The 22969-nt window shown below is 42.8% G+C and overlaps 1 protein-coding gene across 1 annotated transcript in view; it reads right to left on the bottom strand.

The window, feature by feature from the left end:
• The window catches only part of SEPTIN6 (septin 6), a 32663-nt gene extending 15962 nt beyond the window's left edge, over positions 1–16701 (bottom strand). Inside the window, exons 1-2 of the mRNA XM_065411283.1 lie at positions 16667–16701; positions 7038–7152 (exon numbers count right to left, since the gene is read on the bottom strand). Of these exons, the coding sequence (XP_065267355.1) occupies positions 7038–7152; positions 16667–16696 (145 nt within the window). The 5' untranslated portion in view covers positions 16697–16701. The remainder of the gene's footprint in view (positions 1–7037; positions 7153–16666) is intronic.
• Between the last annotated feature and the right edge of the window lie 6268 nt (positions 16702–22969).

Here is a 22969-nt window from a genome sequence, read left to right on the forward strand (position 1 = left end):
TTTTTTCCTCCTTAAAGAACCTCTGTACGCCACCCCCTACTAAGGGCCTACAATTACCTTTGCAGCCCTGAAGGCGACTCCTCCAGAACAGAGTTGAAGTACTGTATATTAGCAAGGCAGCGCAGGAAAATCCTTCACTGCTGTGACCACACTCTACCTGTTCCGAGGACAGAGTGGCCTTTGATCTCCAGGGTTATAGCTCTAACACCCGAATTCACTACAACTTTAAAATTGAAAGAGTGTGTGTATAAATATTACTGGAGAGAGAGAAAGAGAGGTAACAACAGCTTCCCTCATATACCTACCTACCAGTACATGCAAAGATAAGTATCAGGATTGCTCATGAATTTGATTGTTGGTCACACTCTAACCTTAGACAAGAATTAGCGCAAAAATCAAAAGGAAAATGGGCTAAAACACAACATCCCAGTTGTAGCCATCCACATTTTTATTAGTACTATCTTTTGTGCTACATTAATGCACTGACACAGTTTGCGGTATTGCAGATCAAAGACCATTTGCCCTAAAGGAATAGGGCGCCGGGCAACCAAAGCACTACAACTGAGCGTGCAGCTGCTCCCTGAGTTGCTTGGTTGACAATCACATCAGCCTGAGGGCAGAATAGAAGTGCCAAAAAGAAAGGGCCGGATCACATGGGGTGAAAACAGATAGGAGATTTTCACTCAGGCTGCAGTAGAATGTTTTCTCTGTGGGCACCTGCTTGCCCAGCCCCAATGTAGGAGTCAAACAGAGAGCAAATATGTAAAGCATGGCTGAGCGCAGCAACTATTTCCAGAATTTAGATCAGGATTTCAAGACATCCGCTGAGAGCGAAGACAGCAGAAAGCACAAATAGATGCCTGTTATGACCCCACGAGGACTTTCTCAAGGATTCCAGGAAGATGGTAGTTTAAAAAAAGAAAATCTAAACAGATTTTGCGAAGGCTGTGGTATTTCCAGCAATTCCTGCCAAGCTGTACTGCGTTTATTGGTGGGATAAGAATGGTGAAGTAGCAGCATGCATGTTCAGATGGATGCCAGTGTCCCTGAGAAATCTCGGAGTCAGGAAGCATGCATGGTACAACAAACAAGGGCTGAATCCTGCTCTCATTGAAATCAAAGGGAATTTTGCCACTGACTTCAATGGGAACATGCTCAACCAGGCGACTCAGGATCGGGAGAGTAGAGAAACTAGACAGAACCTGGGCCTAGACAGAACACAGTGTATGAAAAATAAGGAAACACATTCATTGTTCCGGTTAGCGCACACTTTCCTACTATGCACGAACAATTCCCCGTTCGTGTACCAGCAGTGGTCATGTCTAAAATTCGGTAAACCTTAAATAGCTGACCGTGCCCCTGGAAAACCATTTAGAAATAATTCTGATATTAAGTCATCCCTTTTTGCAGTCTCCCTTCCCTCACTCTTTAGCAGTAAGGGCTTTTGCACAAAAACAAGAACTTTGCTTCAACAGAGCCTACACCCGCTAATTACTGCTCACCTAAAATCAATATAATCTGGTTGCAACACAACAGATAGAGGACTGCAACGTCAGTGTGACTTCATGTGGGAGAAGAAGCAGGTGACCCCTTAAAAAGAGCATGTTTTCAAGCCAGTGTGTCTTCAGTAATAAAAAAGAAAAGAGAAATACAGGGCCTAATCCCGAACCCATCAAAGTCAATGGGAAAGCTCCCACGGACTTCAATGGTGCAGCATAAAATCATTTAAGCAGGGACAATGTAAGTAAATTTAGATCCACACACATTTAGGTTTTGTAAAAACAAAATCTTATAAATGTGAAAGTGACTAAATCGGTTTCCATAGGTTTTCTTTTCAAATGCCAATTAAGACAATTTTTTGTATTTTGATTCAAGAGGAACACCCACCAAATAAAACTTGACCCAAATTTACGATAAAACTAACACCAATGGAAACGCTGCAACCAAACCCACGAGTGACAGAGTGTGTGTGTGTGTGTGTGTGTGTGTAAATAAAATGAAGATTTAAGTTTTTAAAATAATAAATACTTCCCTGCCATGTTTAAAAACCCAAACACTGCAGCACTCAGAATCTGAAAGCACAACTGACTATAAACAAGAGAGAAATGAATTTTTTGGTGTAAGATCGGAGAAATACAAAAGACGAGCCGAGGGGTCAGCATTAATGTAAAAAATGACATGAGATTTTCAAATCATTTTCAGTTTTTAAGGAACTCTGCTATTTTTAAAAGACGCCTGACTGAAACTAGGGAACAAAGCTATTTTAAAATGAACAAGGGATAAAGTGAAGGATTATTACTGGATCTCTCAGGAGTTCCTGCCCAGCATGGAGGGAAATTTCAGCTGGCAAGATGATGTGAATGGTGCCAATTGCTTCTTATACAGAGAAAGAAGTCCAGATGGAACAGATGGTATGATAAAAAGGACAAGAGGCAAAGTAGTATGGGCTCATTCCAGCTGACAGCATTAGAATCTTCTCCAGAAAACAGAAACGATGGATGGGGATGAAGGGAGGTTTATTACTGTGAGTGTTACAGTGTGAAAATACTAACAAGAGGATCCTTACTGGAGAAGCTGCTGCCTGATGTCAAGATTACACACACCCAGAGTTCAGTACTGGAAGATGTATCTAAGGATCATGCAATACTACAGCAGTCTTTGCCCCTCCACCCCCACCCCGAATGCATGTCTGGGAATTAGTTTAGGGAAAGGAAAGGGAGGTAGTGGTGACCTGCCATTGTTATAACTTGCTGTATCAGGAAGCTCTGACAGCCTGCTTTTACTGAAAAGCAAAAGCAACATGACTTTGAATATACTATATAATATATACAACAATAGTTCCCTTACGGCTTGTCTGCGTGGGGAAGTTTCCCAGCATAGCTAACCTGGTACAATTATTTTGCTATAGCTGCTAGTATAAAGCTCCTAGATGGCCACTATTCCAAAATAAAAGTAATTTTATTCTAGAATATTTACTCCACTTCCAAAGTTCCATTATAACAAAATAATATCTGTGTGCTGGGAAATCTTCCCACACAGACAATCTCTATACCAGCCTGTTGTAGGGGGATCCCTTGTAATTTGTGTGCGGTTTTGGTTCTGCTTCATTAAGGAGCTTGAGGACAAAAGAGGAATCATTTCAAGAGAGTATCATTTCAAAGGAGGTACTGTGAAGCCATCAAGTGACAGGCAGCGGCCATTTCCAGGCAGGTGAAACAATGATGGAAAAAAAACAACTATCAGTAGGTTTTCAGGCGACTTAAAGAGACAAAGACTGTACTACTATTGGCTCGAAAGCTAATTTTATATTCAATGACACAAATTCTCCTGTGAGTTATGACCACACAACTCCACCGAAATCAACAGAAGCTGCATACGTGCATATGAAGGCAGAATTTGACCCCAAAGCCAGAAAACTCCATACAATATACTTCCCTCTCCTCTTCTCAGGAGCACTCTTGTATTGTAAGCAACTTCCTTATGTTGGACCCATTCTGATCAAGACCACAGATCTAAAGGTATTACAGTTTTACAATGGCCCCTTCAAAGTCACAGCTCAGAAACATTACTGCTCTGTTATCATCAAGCACTGCAGGCATCTAGGGTGATTCCAGTCTCTTGACACCATAAATTGACATGTCAGCCAGACGCCTTTGAATCTACCCAGTTTTGCTGTCAAATCTGCTCCAGACAAGTGAAGTGTTCTCTTTGGGAACAGTGCAATTGAGAACTGTAATGATCACATCATCCCAAAAGCACTAGACAGAGCATGAACCAACTTCAGCCCCGGCATCCAACAGCACAACTGTTAATGGTACCTAGACTAGAACCTCTAACACCAGGGCTCAATTTAGGCTACAAACATGAACACAGTTTCAGTTCTTAGTATAGAGCTGTCAAATAATGAGACTACAACTACACTGCATGCAAATAACGAGAAGCGTAGGCTTGCGAAACTGGGAAACACGGTTTGTGAAGAAATTAGAGACCATTCTTATCTGCTGGAGCTGGGTCTCTTTTCTCAGAGTGGCTATGTCACAAACAATGAGATCAAGTACCAGCGTGGGGCTGTCAGTTTCTCATGGCTCCAAATGCAAGAGGAGCAGATATTTTCATTTTAAAGATTCCCTGAGGGGGAGGAACCACTTGTGTACAGTGGAATACCAGTCTAACATGACCATAATCTGCACTGGCCTATATTGAGAAAACTCACTGAAGCTCAGCAGTCACCCAATTCTACTATCTCTCTGCATGTCACTAAATAATGTAGACAGCACAAAGGAAACAGTCTGAGGCACCAAAATATTAATCCAAGTAATGCCCTGAAGTGGAAGGCAACCAGCATTTATCGCTACAGCTATGGAAGGGAAACGGTTACACTGAGGGATAATTATCAGGGATTCTGTTCATGAACCTCATGGCTTCTAGTAGGTTGCTCAGTTATTTTTCACTCCCCATTTTTGGCTTTCGTCTCAAATCAAAGATCGATTTCAGCAGAAGACAATTTATACTGAAAATTGCCCTTAATCTGAATTCATCGTTAAAAGTCACTTCCAAATCGTTCTTTAATTAAATGTAATCACATTAAGGGATTCAGTAAGAGCAGAATAACAGGCTTACAACCAATGTGGTATCTATTAAAAATATCTACATAGTCTCCTTTTTCCAACAAAGGTTACTTGTGATTGAAGTGTTAAATGTTGCTCTTTCATATTTAACTGTCTTACTATGCAATTTGTTATAAACCAGTTGAGTAACCGTTTCCTGTTAAAAGAATTATCCCTCTGTAAATACTGTGTATTAAAAGAGGTTAGTAAAAAAGGGGGGGTGGGAATTAGTTTGTGCCTTTTTTTTTAAATGTTTTAAGATGTATCAAAATAGCACAAAACTAAGCCTATTCTTTCCCTTTTTGTGTTTTTGCATTAAAATGTCATGTTTTTACTACTTTCCTGGAAGACTTTCTGGATGAGAAAAACTGACGATGCTGTTATGTTAATTAAACCTGACAAATGGAGAGGTGAAAGTTATTTTTTCAGAATGTTTAAGAGTTTGATTTTATTAACATGAATTTAACCCAAACACTTATAAGAAAAACAAACATTTAACAACATGAACCATTCAAATAAGGCCGAAGAAAGTTTATATTCTGCCCTTTGCCAAGTCATCTATATAATTTTTCGTAGTAAAGTTAATTAAAAAAATGTAATTACAGAAAATGAAGCTAAGATAGTAGAAGTGTCTATTCTGTAATGATTATTTATACGAGCGGTGTTATTAATACCTGTAACATTCACTGTGATAATATTAATCTTGATGAACCCTGGTTATTCATATTGATTAATGTTTGATTGGTATGTTAAAGTTTTGTCCTGCATACAGGAAAGAAACAAGCAGTAGTATTCAACTGCTCTCCACGTATCAAGGAGAATACATAATCTAAAGAGAAACCTGCAGTCACACCTATATGTTAGAGGAAACACTGCTCCATAACTGCAAAAGAAAGAAGAGTAAAACAACACAACAGCAAAGAAAATACTGTTGGAGTTCCATCTCTGGGAACAGTGTTTTATCTATGATGTAAACAGGGTATATCAAACACATGCACTGGAATCACAACTGAGCCAGACAATGACCTCCATTTGTTAATGAAGTTTATCTTCTCAGAGGAATTCCATTGTAAGAGAAAGTTTTCCTCTCAGCTCCATTTGGCAGAGCTCAACTCTCGCCATTCTGCTCTTCCTGTTTGAATTTCTCTCATGAACTCCACAGTGGATAAGTGCCACACACTGCATTGCATGCATGGATCTTTCATGGACAAGGAGGGTCTGTCTACACTGCAATAAGACACCTGCAGCTGGCCAGTGTCAGCTGACATGGGCTCATAGTGCTTGGGCTGCAGGGCTATAAAACTGCAGTGTAGACATGCAGGCTTGGGCTAGAGCCGCCCAAGCATCTATACTGCAATTTTATAGCCTGACGAGCCCGAATCAGCGGACACAGGCCCGCAAGTGTTCTATTGCAGTGTAGACATACCTGGAGAGAACTTCACACAGAGTGAGCACCAACTGTCAGAGTCAAGACAGGTCATTAGGATTTGAGGGGGAAATTTTGCTCTTACTAAGTACTAGAATCATCTCTTCCTTTGCCCCTGCCCTTGTCTATCAACAGTACCTTGAAACCAGAGATCTGCATGTGCAGTCTACCTGGAACAGCAGCAAACACACTTATTTCACCTCTGGAGGCTGGGCTTAGGTCAGTCAGCAGAAGTATGGTAGTCTTGTTCCATTGGTTATTAAAGAATGTTTATCCACACTGACACCAGTACCTAATTTCATATAGTTTTCAACCTGTCCTAAGAAAGGGCCATTTGGTGCTGTAATCCCATGAAAAACTATATAGACTCCATCAGATACTATGGTGTTAAGATATAAAATTATACAGTAACTGCACACCATGACTGAGGTGCCCTGACAGATCTGTGTGAGGGCAGCTTAGACAATGCTGAGACACACAAAGCCTGGTCCAAACACTAACTTAACTCCCGTGCAAACACGCACGCGCACACACACACGTACAGAAGAAAAGTGGATAGGGAAAAAGAAAACAAAAAACATTGTTTGCTTTTTAAGACCGGTACAATTATTGTTTAATAACTGACAATCCAAAGAAGGCCTCGTATCAAATTATTTGACTTGAACATCTTATTTTCTACTAAAAGCATTGCATTAAAATATGGGGAAAAAAATCCTCCGTGCCCCCTCCCCCACACACACACAAAAAAGCCAGGGATCTTAGACATTATTTCTACAGTTCTTTTGCTCAATAGAATTGCACATTACATTTCTCCATAACTTCAGCAACAGGCTTCTCAGAGTGCCTGTAAATCTCATTTAGTTACTGAAAATGGATCAGATGACAAAAAAAATTGCATTCTGAATAAATCAAAGCTACCTTGTTAACCCAATTACCTACACGTGACTTCTGGCTGCAGAGCAGCCTTGTTCATCAATACAATCTCCCAAAATGGAAATACTCACCCACACACAGGATGTTGAAACAGAAGCCATGGTTAACTGACTTATTAACCAGCTGGTCAGGCAAACTGTCAAATCCCACATGTCCAGAAAGAGGGACAGTACGGCAACCTTCACCCTGGAATGATTTAAAACACATTTTTAGAAGTTACTTCTAAGTACAACACTCTAACTGAAATACACTTTTTAAGACCTCCCAAGAGAAATGTGTCACTTCTTCCTTCTGCTGAACAGTCCAAAAACAGATCTGTACATATTGTAAATCTTTGCTTCTTGTCAAATACTTCCCTCACTGCTTAATAAACGGCTCCAGATAATGCAAACAAAATACCCGATTCCTCTTGTGTTGCAAAGTTGCTTTGCCACAGAAATATATTAGAGAACTATGTTTAAACAGCTGCAATTATGTGTGTATACAGTTTATTTATAATTATAGTTTTGATGCATGGGACCCTCAAGACTTTCCCTATAATGGAAGCAACACAAATGACCCTCCCCTGGAAAACAGAAGTTAATCATCAGTAATTATAGCTATTTTGTAATAAAATGTCAATATAACTTGAGGGTTAGAAAGAATTAGTAACAAAGTTATAAGCCTTCCCAATAATCAGACAACTGAAACACAACATAGCTGTAAAGTGTAAGTATTAAGAACATAAGAATGGCCGTACTGGGTCAGACTAAAGGTCCATCCAGCCCGGTATCCTGTCTACCAACAGTGGCCAATGCCAGGTGCCCCAGAGGGAGTGAACAGGCAACGATCAAGTGATCTCTCTCCTGCCATCCATCTCCACCCTCTGACAAACAGAGGCTAGGGACACCATTCCTTACCCATCCTGGCTAATAGCCATCAATGGACTTAACCTCCATAAATTTATCTAGTTCTCGTTTAAACCCTGTTATAGTCCTAGCCTTCACAACCTCCTTAGGCAAGGAGTTCCACAGGTTGACTGTGCGCTGTGTGAAGAACTTCCTTTTATTTGTTTTAAACCTGCTGCCCATTAATTTCATTTGGTGGTCCCTAGTTCTTATATTATAGGAACAAGTAAATAACTTTTCCTTATTCACTTTCTCCACACCATTCGTGATTTTATATACCTCTATCATATCCCTCCTTAGTCTCCTCTTTTCCCAGATGAAAAGTCCTAGCCTCTTTAATCTCTCCTCACATGGGACCTGTTCCAAACCCCTAATCATTTTAATTGCCCTTCTCTGAACCTTTTCTAATGCCAGTATATCTTTTTTGAGATGAGGAGACCACATCTGTATGCAGTATTCAAGATGTGGGCGTACCATGGATTTAAGGGCAATAAGATATTCTCTGTCTTATTCTCTATCCCTTTTTAAATAATTCCTAACATCCTGTTTGCTTTTTTGACTGCCGCTGCACACTGCATGGACGTCTTCAGAACTATCCACAATGACTCCAAGATCTCTTTCCTCATTAGTTGTAGCTAAATTAGCCCCCATCTTATAGTATGTGTAGTTGGGGTTATTTTTTCCCATGTGCATTACTTTACATTTATCCACATTAAATTTCATTTGCCATTTTGTTGCCCAATCACTTAGTTTTGTGAGATCTTTTTGAAGTTCTTCACCGTCTACTTTGGTCTTAACTATCTTGAGCAGTTTAGTATCATCTGCAAACTTGGCCACCTCACTGTTTACCCCTTTCTCCAGATCATTTATGAATAAGTTGAATAGGATTGGTCCTAGGACTGACCCTTGGGGAACACCACTAGTTACCCCTCTCCATTCTGAAAATTTACCATTTATTCCTACCCTTTGTTCCCTGTCTTTTAACCAGTTCTCAATCCATGAAAGGATCTTCCCTCTTATCCCATGACAACTTAATTTACGTAAGAGCCTTTGGTGAGGGACATTGTCAAAGGCTTTCTGGAAATCTAAGTACACTATGTCCACTGGATCCCCTTTGTCCACGTTTGTTGACCCCCTTAAAAGAACTCTAATAGATTAGTAAGAGATGATTTCCCTTTACAGAAACCATGTTGACTTTTGCCCAACAATTTATGTTCTTCTATGTGTCTGACAATTGTATTCTTTACTATTGTTTCAACTAATTTGCCCGGTGCTGATGTTAGTCTGTAATTGCCGGGATCACCTCTAGAGCCCTTTTTAAATATTGGCGTTACATTAGCTATCTTCCAGTCATTGGGTACAGAGGCTGATTTAAAGGACAGGTTACAAACCATAGTGAAATTGCGGAACTATTCACATTTGAGTTCTTTCAGAACTCTTGAGTGAATACCATCTGGTTCCCGTGACTTGTTATTGTAACAACTGTTGCTACCAACACAACCTAAATGGAGAGCTGTTGAATATGGCAACATTTTCTGTATTGTTGCAAATGCAAACATCTTAGTTAACCAATTAGAGTTCAGTAAAATCCTAATAATGACAATTAGCAATAGACACAATTGCCATCATTGCAGGGACCAACAGGGAATAAACCCACACTGCAGATAGATGGACTAGATGGCCTAACAGGTCTTTTTCATGTCTACATACACCGCTACCTCGATATAATGCCACTCGATATAACACGAATTTGGATATAACGCGGTAAAGCAGTGCTCCGGGGGGCGGGGCCGCACACTCCGGTGGATCAAAGCAAGTTCAATATAACACAGTTTCACCTATAATGCGGTAAGATTTTTTGGCTCCCAAGGACAGCGGTACATCGAGGTAGAGGTGTATTATATTTCTGGGATTGCTGCTGTCCAAGCTACAGACAATACTATACATAATTAGTGTTTGTTGGCAGACAATGTACTTTCCAGCACATTTATCCACAAGAGGCAACAGACTGTCCAGAAAAACTCTATGAGTTGAACACATTTCTAAATGCTAGTCTTCCCAGATGGAAGAGATTTGGGAACGTGCATGAGTGCTGCATCTCAATCGTGGGGATCTGTAGAGAAGGAAAATCCCAACCCCTAGAGTCGCACAGAGTCTTACATCAACAATGGCTCCTCAGCAACACACTGCCACCCCCAACATCTGGCAGCGTAGGTTCCAGGAGCTAAATCCCCATAGGGCTGCACTGGGTCAAACCCAGAAGAGACTTTCAAACAGCAGCAACTCCCAGCTGGAAACAATGCAGGGAGAGTGGCTGTCCCAAGGCTCCATCCATTCCTGGGCCACAAACAGCACTACTACAAAACAAACTAACAGCAGCTATGCAGGCACCACCTCAGGAGCTTCAGCAGAGGGGGTAGGAGTGAAAGGATGCAGGTCCTTATTCCCACTCCTACACCTGCCCGTGAAAGAGAGATATGGGCCTGGAAACAAAAAGGATTATCCATCCCCCCCCCACACACCCCACCCCAGATACACAGAGCAGCAAACAGGTGGCTCACTTCTCACTGCCAGCCTTTTTGAAATGTCCACCTGGCTGCTGCACAAAGGTCAACTTATGATAAGCCATTCTGGACACAAGCTAGAAATCTGCATAAAAATACCTCAACTATTTGCAAAAGTTCATATTCCAAGTCTGACTCATCCAAAATTGTATTTCAGTGTTAATTTCATATATTTGCATGCAAATGTGATAGCAAGAACAGTTTTCCCCCCACAATGACATTTCTCTCATTCAAGGCATCTCCCTAAATAAGGTATTTCACTCTCCAGTGCAGAAAATTCACATTCGGCTTTTTAAACGCATCATTAGTTTGTCAAAGTATTACAGTAATCAGGTGGCCAAAACCAGTGTGAGAGAATGCATCAATGTCACTTTTTTTTAGTCTCAGATTTATATCTTTACATATCTAAAATCCTTTTTTAAAAGGCCATAAAATGTGTTTTTCTTTCATTGAACTAAACTATATTTTAGAACAGGGAAAATGCTATCAAGAAATGCATTTGGAATAAACTAAGACATAGATGCTATTTTTTTTTAATCTGAGGCTCCACAATACATTCCAGCCATTAGCCATATTTACAGCCTTGTTATGTGTAAATATGTTCCCCCAGCCATATTTTGTGTGCGAGTCTGCTTCCTGCCAACATGTTCACCAAATATGGCGCTTGATGAATTCCAAAGCACCTTGCCTCCAAATCAGATGTTTATAAGAGGAATCCATTCTAGTCACCTTTATCTCAAAGGCCTTCTGAGTATGCAGCTCTGCATTCTAGTAATTCAAAAAGGAGTAACAATTAGAGAATATTGTACGCAGGAGGAAGAAGAGGTGAATCAGATTGTAATACACACAGCCTTTGCAAGCATAAGTTAACACACACACACACACACAAAAATAAAAACCAACAGAATAATCTCAGGCACTGTTTTGTCTCCACTAAGTGTGCGTCGCTACCTCAATAACCTAGTGGAAACACTCCATTGATGAGCACTAACAAAAGCAACAGAGAAGGAATCACAAACAGGATTCTAACTAGAGACAGGAAGAAATATCAAGTGCATTTTCAATACCAAATCTTAAATCTGCAGCGCTGGAATATTACCTAAAACACTGAAACTCTAAGAATCCAACCCGATTTGCTACCGGGAATGTGGGTGGAAGCATAGGCTCTCATTCAGAACATATTTTTTCTCTTCATCCCTAAATATAAATGTGATACGGATGGAACAAGAGGCAAGGCACATTTCACCAAGTAGAACTCTATCTACAATTCACTTCCTGTTCACTCTTCTCTAGTCACCTGTGGTTTTAAAATGCTGTTAAACCACACTGCACATCCGTTACAGACAAAGCAGCAAATACTGTGTAAATAACTGATTTTTTAATCATAGTACATTAACCTCCCCCATTAAAACACAAAGACTATGTAAAAATAACTTGGCATATCAAGCTGCTATACACTGTTAAGGAAGGAGAGTTGTAACAATAAACAGCCCTGAAATATGGAAATTAGAACAGTCATAAAATGAAACCCATCACTACGAAATGTAGTGGAGCTCACCTAAGAAAGCTCCACTAATTTTCCTTGGCACTTTAGTCCAGTAGTTGAGAGATAAGAAGCAGTGAAATGTATTGGAAAGTAATGGTTTAGACTCAGGCTGCTTGGGGCATACCAGAAAATCATCAGAAATGAGAAAATCTGTGGGGAGAGGAGAATCATGGACAAAAAATGTTCTGCCTGCCCACAGCCTATTTATGCAAATACACGTTTTCAGGACCAGAGCCTCAATGTACAAAATGAAGGCTCAGGATATTGCGACACGTAATGCCTAGGTCATAAACAAGGTATGAGTGAGGGTGACAAACCATACTGAGTGCTTCAATGCAGACCTGAATTAATTTTGCTCAAAACTGAAGGAAAATATTTCAGTTGGTGCAGTATTTTGTACTGCATTTGCTTGGATGTGCTCGAGAGCTTCTGCCATGGACTGCCCTTAATAAGAATTTTAAGGTAGAGTCCGGGATGTAAAACCTGGGTCACACATTTTCTAATGTTTCTTAACAAAGAAGTTGTCCAGAAACTTGTACAAAAAAGAGCTTATTTGGGTAAGGCCACTATCTGACTGTTTCTTCTAAGAAGTTTGTCCTTTGATAACCGTGTCTAACTTTTTAACAGATAAAAAGATTTTCACTTCATCTTTAAGCAAGAAGAATTTTGGAGCAACTTCACTTTCTGGGAGCAAGACTCTGTATTATGATACCCACTTAATTTAGACCCCGGTTGGCTCTGATCAGAAGACAGCCTAAAATAGCACTTTCACTGACTACTTCTGACTTGTACAAGTATGTGGTTCTTTTATGCAATGACAGAAATCCCTGATGGGCAGTGTAAATAGCTATACTTCAGATGCCTGCATTACGTTTGTGAAGGAAAAGGGCTTCATGTTTCTTTTTCTTTCCCAGATATTACTGAATAAATCAGTAGGCTAATTTAAAAAAAAGTGGTTTTGAATTCACCAAGAAGAAACGATGGCAGTCTCCTCTAACTCGATTGCACTGATCATCCATTCAACATCCAAGAACAGTCAAGTGCTTCTGCAGTTCCAGACTCTGACAGCTCCATTACTAACACTTCTTGATGCCCTTGCCAAAGGTTGCAGAGATGTCAGACTATTTGGATATTTTCCCAGGAAAAATTCCCTCCACCAAAAAAATAGGATACGAAAAACGGTCAGCACCCCTCCGCCCATTACTTTCAATTTTATACTATATAAATTACATATGACAGCTTCCTATGCAAATCTAGACCCTGATCCTGCAAGCTGACCGCCTCTCCGCAACATGAACCCCTTCATCCAAGCAGAGACCCAATGACTTCATCATGGGCAGAAGCCTAATGCCTACGTGGGACCTATTTGATCAGCTTGCAGGATCAGGATTTTATTGCTCATGAAAGGTGTCAGATTCACAACAACTGAGACTTGGACCTATTCATCTACAGAGAAGGTAGCCGAAGCTCCATCTACACTGCCCTGCTAAGGTGCCTCAACCATGAGCAGAAAGAACTGCCTTCTAGAGATAGAGGGGGAGTTCATTCTTTGCATCACCGCAGAGGCTGACAATAACAGCAATCATTTTTGTGCTGTGGATACATGTTCCCTGGAAACTGGATCGATACCACACTTATTTCCTAGAGACTACTCAACAGCCATTAAATGGTAATAATTTTCCATTACTACTGACCTGGGCTGGTATCAAAGTGATAGGGACGAAAGGTTATGTATCCCCACAACAAATCCCTGGTGCCATCCAACCCCCACCCTTCTTATACAATGTAAACTGCTCTCAAAAGATAACAGTGCTCTTCTTCTCCACCATGCTACGACTGACTGCACAACAAACCACTGCCTCAAGTCTGGGCTCACGACAGCATGAGTCATCTATCAGGATAAAGACATTTTCAGTTCGTGACATTCATTTTTTGTCTGTCTAAAAAAAAATTTTTTTTTTTAAATCACACAATGTGAATAGCTAGCTGTCTACATTGCCTTGCAACAGTAGCCAGGCCATATCACATGAGTGTTTAACAGTCCTGTGCAGCACCCCTTTACGAGAATGCAATGCTGAATTTTATTTTAGAAGGCAAAGAAATACAAGAAGTGTGCCAATTTTCATACCATGACAATATGCCAAGGGGGATGTCCAGAAGGAAATAATGTCACCAACTGGCAAGGCAAAGGCTGCAAACACCAATTTAACCAAGATGCGGTCATCGAAAATTTACAGCTTAGAAACCAAACTAAATATTCAACTCAAATGTTATTCCCGTCTTAACATATGGATATGAAAGCTGGAAATCCGCCAAAAGTACAGACAAATGTCTAAATGCCTTCAAAAGTAAATGCCATAGAAAAATACTAGGTATTAAATGAAATCAATTTATAACAAATGCAGAGATTCATCCATGTTCCACAATCCCTTATAGCTAGAGTTATCCAGAAAAGGAGATGGAAATATTTGGAACATGTGCGAAGAATGAAGCCAGAGCAGGTGTGCCATGAGCAGCTGGAGGAAAATGCAAAAGGAGCTAAATCAAATACTACTCAGAAAGAGAAAACGTATGGAGCTTAATAGCACAGGGACATGCAAAGAGCGGCCCAAGATAGACGGGTGTGGAACAGCCTTGTTTGCGTCCTAAGTGATGTCTGCAATGTAGGAAAGATTCAAAAGTCTATTAGCAAAGTGAGCTGTTAATAAGCAAAGAACAAAAATGGTCAAGTATGTCTCTTTATGGATGGGAAACAATGCCAAGTAAACAAGGATTCACAGCCTTGTTTGGAAGGTGGAAGCTGCACAAGACTTTCCCATTAATATTAGAAATCAACAGAAAATTTGCTAACATCCCTAATCCTCCAAATATAAAAGTTAATTCTTACTGCATTTATGATGGATTTGGCACCAGTCACTTTCCTGTGAAGCCTTTTGATCCAAGATTAGATAAATGCAACATCTCGTCATAACAGGATGAGTTAGGGACAGTGCGATTATACGAACTCCAAGTTTTAGTCATAAAGCCACATTATTTTTAAAATAACTACAGGATCAACCAAGGATATTCCTTGTTGGTAATACTACACTAACCTTCTATTCCAGTGCCCAGCTATGGCAAGATGACCTCGTAGGCCCTTCAGGTCTAACCTCTAAGAGATATCTACACAGTGTTTTGCAGCCTGTGGGAACAAGCCACCCCGCCTGGGTTGACAGACTTGGGCTAGTGGGACTTGTACTAGAACAGCTGTATAGATAGCATTTTAAAGATACAGCTTGGGCTCTAACAGCCATCTCCCTCCCTAGGCTCCAGAGCCCAAGCCACATCATCACAGCTATTTCTAGAGCATTAGCATGAGTCTTGTTACCCCAAGTTGGTCCACCCAGGCTGCAGGGCTTGCTCCTGTGGGCTCAAAAATGCTGTGTAGACATACCCTGAAGTGATAAGATGTATTAGTTGCACCACCACTAGAACCATGCATACAACTCCCCCTCATCCTCAGCAGAGGGTGGATTAACTAGGAACCCTTCCCCACTCACATCTAGCTAGAGCAGGGGTTCTCAAACTGGGGGTCGGGACCCCTCAGGGGGTCACAAGGTTATTACATGGGGGGTCGCGAGCTGTCAGCCTCCACCCCAAACCCCGCTTTGCCTCCAGCATTTATAATGGTGTTAAGTATATTAAAAAGTGTTTTTAATTTATAAGGGGGGATCACACTCAGAGGCTTGCTATGTGAAAGGGGTCACCAGTACAAAAGTTTGAGAACCACTGAACTAGAGCATGCACTTAGAGCACCCCATCACTGTATGCAACATCACAGCACCCTTGTAAAGCAGAGATGTGCTATTATCATTTTTGCAGAGGGGGACGTGAAGCACAGTGACTTGTCACAGGGAAGCCTGTGGCCATGCCTGGAATTGAACCCAGCCTCCCAAGCACCAAGGTAGCATCCTAACCCATCCTTCCTGTCTGGTTCATTAGTCCCTTGGGCTTTCACGGTGGCACAGAGAGCTACATGTGACATTGAGCAGAGGAGCTGCAAACGCAGCAGAGCCCTGAAGCCACAGAAACTCTCCCCTTTAAACACGGGCCACACTTGCCCCCTCTCCGCGATGGGGAGCTGGGATCGCGAAGTAGGGAGCGGGGGTGAAAGCTGGGATGGGGGGGGGGGAGAGAAGAGGGTGAAAGCCGGGATCCCCGAGGGGGGGAAGAAGAGGGTGAAAGCCGGGATCCCCTGGGGGGGGGGGGGGGAGTGTGAAAGCCGGGATCCCCGGGAGAGGAGGGGGAAGAGCTATAGAGCTACCCGGTGGCAGAGTTCGCCTCCAAACTTTGCCTCCGGAGCAATGGGGACGTGCGAGCCCGCGGGGCCAGGGAGCCGCACAATTTCCAGTCCCGCCCATCTCCCCTAGGGGGCTCAGCGGGGACCTGGGGAGCAGCTCGTCCCCCCCGTCCCAGCCCGCGGGCACGGGAGCGGCACGAGTCCCGCTCGCAGCCCGGGCTCCGGGGATGGACGGAGCCGCTCGGGGCAGCCATTCATTCGGCATCGGCAACGCCCCAGCATCGCTCCCCAGGCGGGCAGCTCCCCGCAGCCCCGGCGCGCCGCCAGCCGAGCCCCCGCCTGCCTCCCCGGGGCCCGGCCGAGCCCGAGCCCCGGCCCCGCGCCACTGGGGGCCCCCGCCCGGGCAGCCCGGCCCCGCGCTCACCACCTGCCGCGCGATCTCGGTCGCCGCCATGGCCCCACCGCCGCCAGAAGCCGAACAGGAAACGCCCCCTCGCGCGGCCGGGAGCCCGAGCTACCCCGGGACCCGCCCACTGCGCCCGGCGGGGGGGAGCCGCGGCGCCGCAGCCCCGCCCGCCGCGCCCCGCAGCTCGCCCCCGGCACCGCGCCCCTCCGCACCGACCCCCCCCCTCCGCGCGGCCACGGGCCGGACCCGAGCTCGCTCCCTCCCCGCTGCGCGCCCCGAAAAGGCAGCTGCTGAATCTCCTCCCCCCCCGGCTCGGAATGGTCCGGCCCGAGCCCTGTGCGAGTTCTCGGCTACAATGTGTCTGGGCGGCGGAGCGCCCCGCGCGAGCCAGGGGTGGGGGGGAGATGCGCCCCACTGCTCCCCCCCCCCTACACACAGCCAGCTTCAGCTCTGCACCACTGCCGGCGCCGGGGGGAGATGCCCCAGGCCAGGCGCCCCCCGCCCTGCTGCCCCTGGGGGGGATGCGTTCCTCCTCCACCTGCCCGCAGGCGATGCACACTGCCGCCTGCACCCCTGGGCCACGCAGACTCCATCTCAGCCCTGCCCTGCTGCTGGGAGTAGATACGGTACATCCCTCCCCCCGCTGATCCTGCAGCACTGCCCCGATTTCCTCCTCAATCCTGCTACATTTCAAGCCTTGTTCCCTGCCTTAGCTTCATCTCAATTACTCCTGGGTATATCACTAAATAGCTCCTGCCCCAGCTCGGTGTTTACTCCCTTTAAAAACTCTGCTGGCATGTGCTGCATTAGCTGGTGGGCATCTGCTTTAACCTTTCCTCAATATTCAGACTCTCCACCACCACCCCTTATCTTTGGTTGCTCTTCTCTGAACTTGCTTCAGTCCCAATTTAGAATCATCTGTGATGAATTCAATGACAGACAATTCACTCCACTCTTCCAGGTTATTAAGATGTTAAATAAGGCCACCAGCTTACAATGAGTTTCATGTCGGTGGAGCCCCCAGTGGTGCTCTGCCCGTGCAGAGGGATGCACCCACTGGTTATTTTGTGTCAGGGCTGAGGCCCCACTCCTCCGGGCCTGCCAATTCATAGCTCCAGCACCTCTGGGCTTGGCAGTTCGTAAGTCCCAACACCTCTAGGCTTGGCAGTTCATAGCCCCTCATCAGTTATGAAATTAAAACATGTTTTCGAGCCCCAACACCTCTTAGGTTACAAATAGGGTGACCAGATGTCCTGATTTTATAGGGACAGTCCCGATTTTTGGGTCTTTTTCTTATATAGGCTCCTATTACCCCCCACCCCCTGTCCCAATTTTTCACACTTGCTGTCTGGTCACCCTAGTTACAAATTAGGCACTGAATGCACCAACCTGGAGCTGCTCCTAGGATCCAGCCTGGTGACTGGTGCTAACATCAATCTCAATGACACTCCATTACATTTCTGTTTATCATTACCTTTGGTTTAACACCTTCTGGCCACTTTTCAGTCCATGTGCTAGTGTTCTGACCCAAGCCAACATGAATTATTTTCAATTCAGAGTCCACGAGAGATGGTATAAATGCTGTATTCAAATATATTACATCAACTATATTCCTTTCATCTACTAAGGGCCCCCATCCTGTGATAAAATGCATGCTGGCAGATCCCAGGGCCTGTGCAAAGCTGCATCACAGTCCCACACATGAGCAGGGGCAAGTGGGAACCATGAACAGCCCCCTTCTTAAAATTTTGCCACCCCTCTGAAGGGAGAGTTGGAGTGATTTCCCTGTCTGTGAAGGAGCATCCCCTCACTCACACACACACACACACACACACACCCCTGCCTGCCAGAGAGGACAAATAAACACCTGGCAAGTATTCTAAAGGGGGGAAATATTATCCATGTGCTCAGTACATTTCAGGGACAAAATATAAAACAGGCTAGCACCATGCAGGTCAGTGTAAGATGGGCGTCTCTGGCCTTGTTTATGGTTCAGATCAAACATTCTTGTCTAAATGGGAGAACAAATGGAGTCACTCACTCACAGTGCCAGCACACGCCCTCCTTTTACTTGGGCTCCATCGCAGAACAAGTGGGGCATGTTTTGATGGAACCCGTCTCTGCACAACCCTGCCCCAAGAGAAAGGAAGGGTCTGGATAATACTGGCAAAGATATGGAAGTTAACCATGTTGACGTGTTCCCATCATCAGCTTTGTGTCTTAACACGTTACGTCAGTTAGGAAGTCCAGTTTCCCTACAGAGCAGCCCGAAAACAAAGTCTGTGGGCAAATTCCCGATTCAACTGAACTCAACGGCAAAATCCCCAATGACTTCACTAGGATGCAGATTTAGTCCCTTACTTTTGTCAGAGTCCTGCAATTTGTCACGTCAATTATCAGCCACTCTTTCCAGCTGCCAGCCTGCAAAATCCAGACCTCTGTGCAAAGTGGTTGATGCTTTCCATGAAACAGTATTTTCATGACCATCCAAGGAGCCAGTAGGAGCCATTTCTCTGCTCAGTCTGGGAACCAGGGCCAACATTTTCAAATTTGGGTGGCTAAATTTAGGCACCAACATCCCCACTTAGGCACCTTAATGAGGTTCCAGTCCTGCACTGGGATTCTCTATCTCAGCCTGTGCCTGTATAGAGTCCTAGTGGCTTCAGTGGGACTTCATATGGGCACAAGAGAGCCCACCTTAACAGAGCCCAGTGCAGGATTAAGCCTGTGAGACCTTGTAAGAACTGAGTATCCATCAACTTCAGTAGTACAGGATCAGGCCCAATTCTGTCATGTTTTGAATACCCTTAACTCCTATTGAGTCTGATGCAAAGTGAAAATATTCATCTCCTTGTGGGAATCACTAACTCATAGCACCATAGGGTCCTTTGAGTGAATGCAATCAGGTGCTTACAATATTTTTTTGGGACCGCACACCCTTCCCTACTGCTGATATGCTTATAATGCGACTAGTTCCATTGCAAAAGATGTTGTCTAGATTGCCTGCATCAGGAGATACTCCTTTTTCAACTCCTTTTTCAAAACTTTGTGGCTGATCTATTAAAATTGGACTTAATTCTTAGTATATATGAATGCAGAAGGGCAACTCACACAAGTAATGATCGGCAGCATCAAGCCCATGCAAATCTGCAAGTGACCTACTAGAACTGCGGGAGGTTCTAATCTAAACTTTGGGGGATTGAAGTCAATGGCAAAACTTCCAGTGACTTCACTGGAGCCAGGATTTCATCTCACGTTTCATTCTGTGTCTTACACATTACTGAGCTCATTGGTGGAAGTTAACAAATACTACCAATATTTGATTTATACTTCTAAATAAAACTCCTAATCCACCCTTTTTGGAAGTTTAATCAAATTCATGTTAATCTGAGAGTGGGCTGTTGCTACCCACAGCGGAGCAAGGGACTAACAGAACGTGCACACACAATGAGAAACTATGGACTTTGCAGGAAAAAAACACTTAATTGGTTAAAAGTGTATTCTCAGTTTATAATCCGGATAACACATGGCACCCTGTGCTAATGCAGAGTTGTTTGTAAGCACTTCTCGGGGACTGGATCACAGTTTATGGCTTGGATTTAAGTATTTTACATCTGTGAGTCTCAGTAAATTCTTTGATATTTAAAAGAAAGTATTTACATATTTGTATATTTGTCCAGGGTTTATCAAAACGATTTGATCTTTCCTAGGCACTGGATTAATGTTTCTTATTTGTTTTTAAAGTTTAAATATAGTCTGATGCAAATGATTACAGATAGAATTTACAAAAATGCCTAAAGGGATTAGGTACCCAACTCCTAAAGAAAGGAGGAGTTCAACATCTAAATCCCTTAGGTGCCTTTGAAAATACCAGACCATAACATTCAGTCTATAAATTTCATGGCCAGCAATGCCAGACATTGAATCTGCAATGAAGTCTGCATCATAGAATCATAGGACTGGAAGGGACCTCGAGAGGTCATCTAGTCCAGTCCCCTGCACTCATGGTAGGACTAAGTATTATCTAGACCATCCCTGACAGGTGTTTGGCTAACTTGCTCTTTAAAATCTCCAGTGATGGAGATTCTACAACCTCCCTAGGCACCCTGACAGTTAGAAAGTTTTTCCTAATGTCCAACCTAAACCTCCCTTGCTGCAATTTAAACCCATTGCTTCTTGTCCTATCCTCAGAGGTTAAGAAAAACAATTTTTCACCCTCCTCCTTGTAACAACCATTTACATACTTGAAAACTGTTATGTCCCACCTCAGTCTTCTCTTTTCCAGACTAAACAAACCCAATTTTTTCAATCTTCCCTCATAGCTCATGTTTTCTAGACCTTTAATCATTTTTGTTGCTCTTCTCTGGATTCTCTCAAATTTGTCCACATCCTTCCTGAAATGTGGCGCCCAGAATTGGACACAATACTCCAGTTGAGGCCTAATCAGCACGGAGTAGAGCGGAAGAATTACTTCTCGTGTCTTGCTTCAACACTCCTGCTAATAAATCCCAGAATGATGTTCGCTTTTTTTGCAACAGCGTTACACTGTTGACTCATATTTAGTTTGTGGTCCACTATGACCCCCAGATCCCTTTTTGCAGTACTCCTTCCTAGGCAGTCATTTCCCATTTTGTATGTGTGCAACTGATTGTTCCTTCCTAAGTGGAGTACTTTGCATTTGTCTTTATTAAATTTCATCCTATTTACTTCAGACCATTTCTCCAGTTTGTCCAGATCATTTTGAATTTTAATTCTATCTTCCAAAGCACTTGCAACCCCTCCCAGCTTGGTGTCTCTCTATGCCATTATCTAAATCTTTGATGAAGATACTGAACAGAACCAGAACTGATCCCTACGGGACCCCACTCGTTATGCCCTTCCAGCATGACTGTGAACCACTGAATACTACTCTCTGGGAATGGTTTTCCAAACAGTTTTGCATCTCATAGCTTTATATTTAACCACTTGCCACATTTCTAATTAATCAGATTGAAAAAGCAAAACGTGCCCGTCTTTTTAGTGGACATCTGAAAAGTCTTTTATTTTCCCCAGTCTAACCAGTAGCAGTTTTGCTATTTACTTCCATGTCTCATGAAGTGTATCACAAAACCAGCGAGGACAAAGCATTCGGTCCCTGTGGTGGATGGACTAAGGGCCTGATCCAATACCCATTAAAACAGTGCAGAGACCTCATTAATTTAAATTGGCAATAGTTCCTCTATAACCAAATAGACTTTTTCCATCTCAGTAAATTCTATGGGCCAAATTCTTAAGAGCACAACTCTTATTGACTTCTATGGGCATGTTTATCTGAAGAAAGGATTTGGTCCTTCATATTTATCAGTCCGAGTGATATAAGCTGCAGGTCTCACGCTGCCAGTACTAAAGCATGCTCAAGATTTCTAAAAATTATAGATGACAATTTCCTAATTCAAAAAGTGTTGCATTCAACAGAAGAATTCTATATTAGACCTCATCTTGACAGATTAATTCATCTTTATCACAAAACTAAAAATTAGTGGTTACTTTGGTGCAAGTGATCATGACTTGGTTATGTTTGTAATGTGGAAACAGAATAAACCCCAAACCAGTAATAGCTATATAATTGGTATTTTACAAAGAGCCAGATTCACAAAGCTGAAAACAATTATGAGCCAAATCATCTGGGAGAAAATTTAAACAGAAAAAATGTGAATGCTAATTGGAAACTGTTTAAGAATATTTTACTAGGTGCTCAAAAAGCCACAATTCCACAACTGAGACAGAAGGCTACACTGGCTTAAAAAAACAAAAAAGCAAAAACCAAAAGATTATCAAAAATGCAGAAAAGGCAGAAGTGTTCAATAAATATTTCTGTTTTGTATTTCTGGAAAAGTCAGATGATGTATTCTTATCTTATGTTGATGAAATACTTTCCATTCCAACAGTAACTCAGGAGGATGTTAAACAGCCACTACTAGAGTCAGACATTGTTAAATCAGCAGATCCAGCTAACTTGCATCTGAGAGTTTTAAAAGACCAGGCCAAGGAGCTCTCTGGACCATCAGTGTTGATGGGTTTATGGAAAATAGATCTGTCAAACTAACTTGATTTCTTTTTGATGAGATTACATGTGTGGTTGATAAAGGTCATAGTGTTGATGTAACATACTTAGCTTTCTGCCTTAGTATCATGTGACATTTTGATTAAAAAAATAGAACAATACAAAATCAACAAGGTATATATTAAATGGATTGAAAACTAGCTAACAGACAGGTCTCAAAATGTAATTGTGAATGGGGAATCATTAGTGAACGGGTGCATTTCTAGTGAGAGCCATAT

Source organism: Emys orbicularis, chromosome 9 (genome assembly GCF_028017835.1).
Source record: "Emys orbicularis isolate rEmyOrb1 chromosome 9, rEmyOrb1.hap1, whole genome shotgun sequence".
In the NCBI taxonomy this organism is placed as follows: Eukaryota; Metazoa; Chordata; order Testudines; family Emydidae; genus Emys; species Emys orbicularis.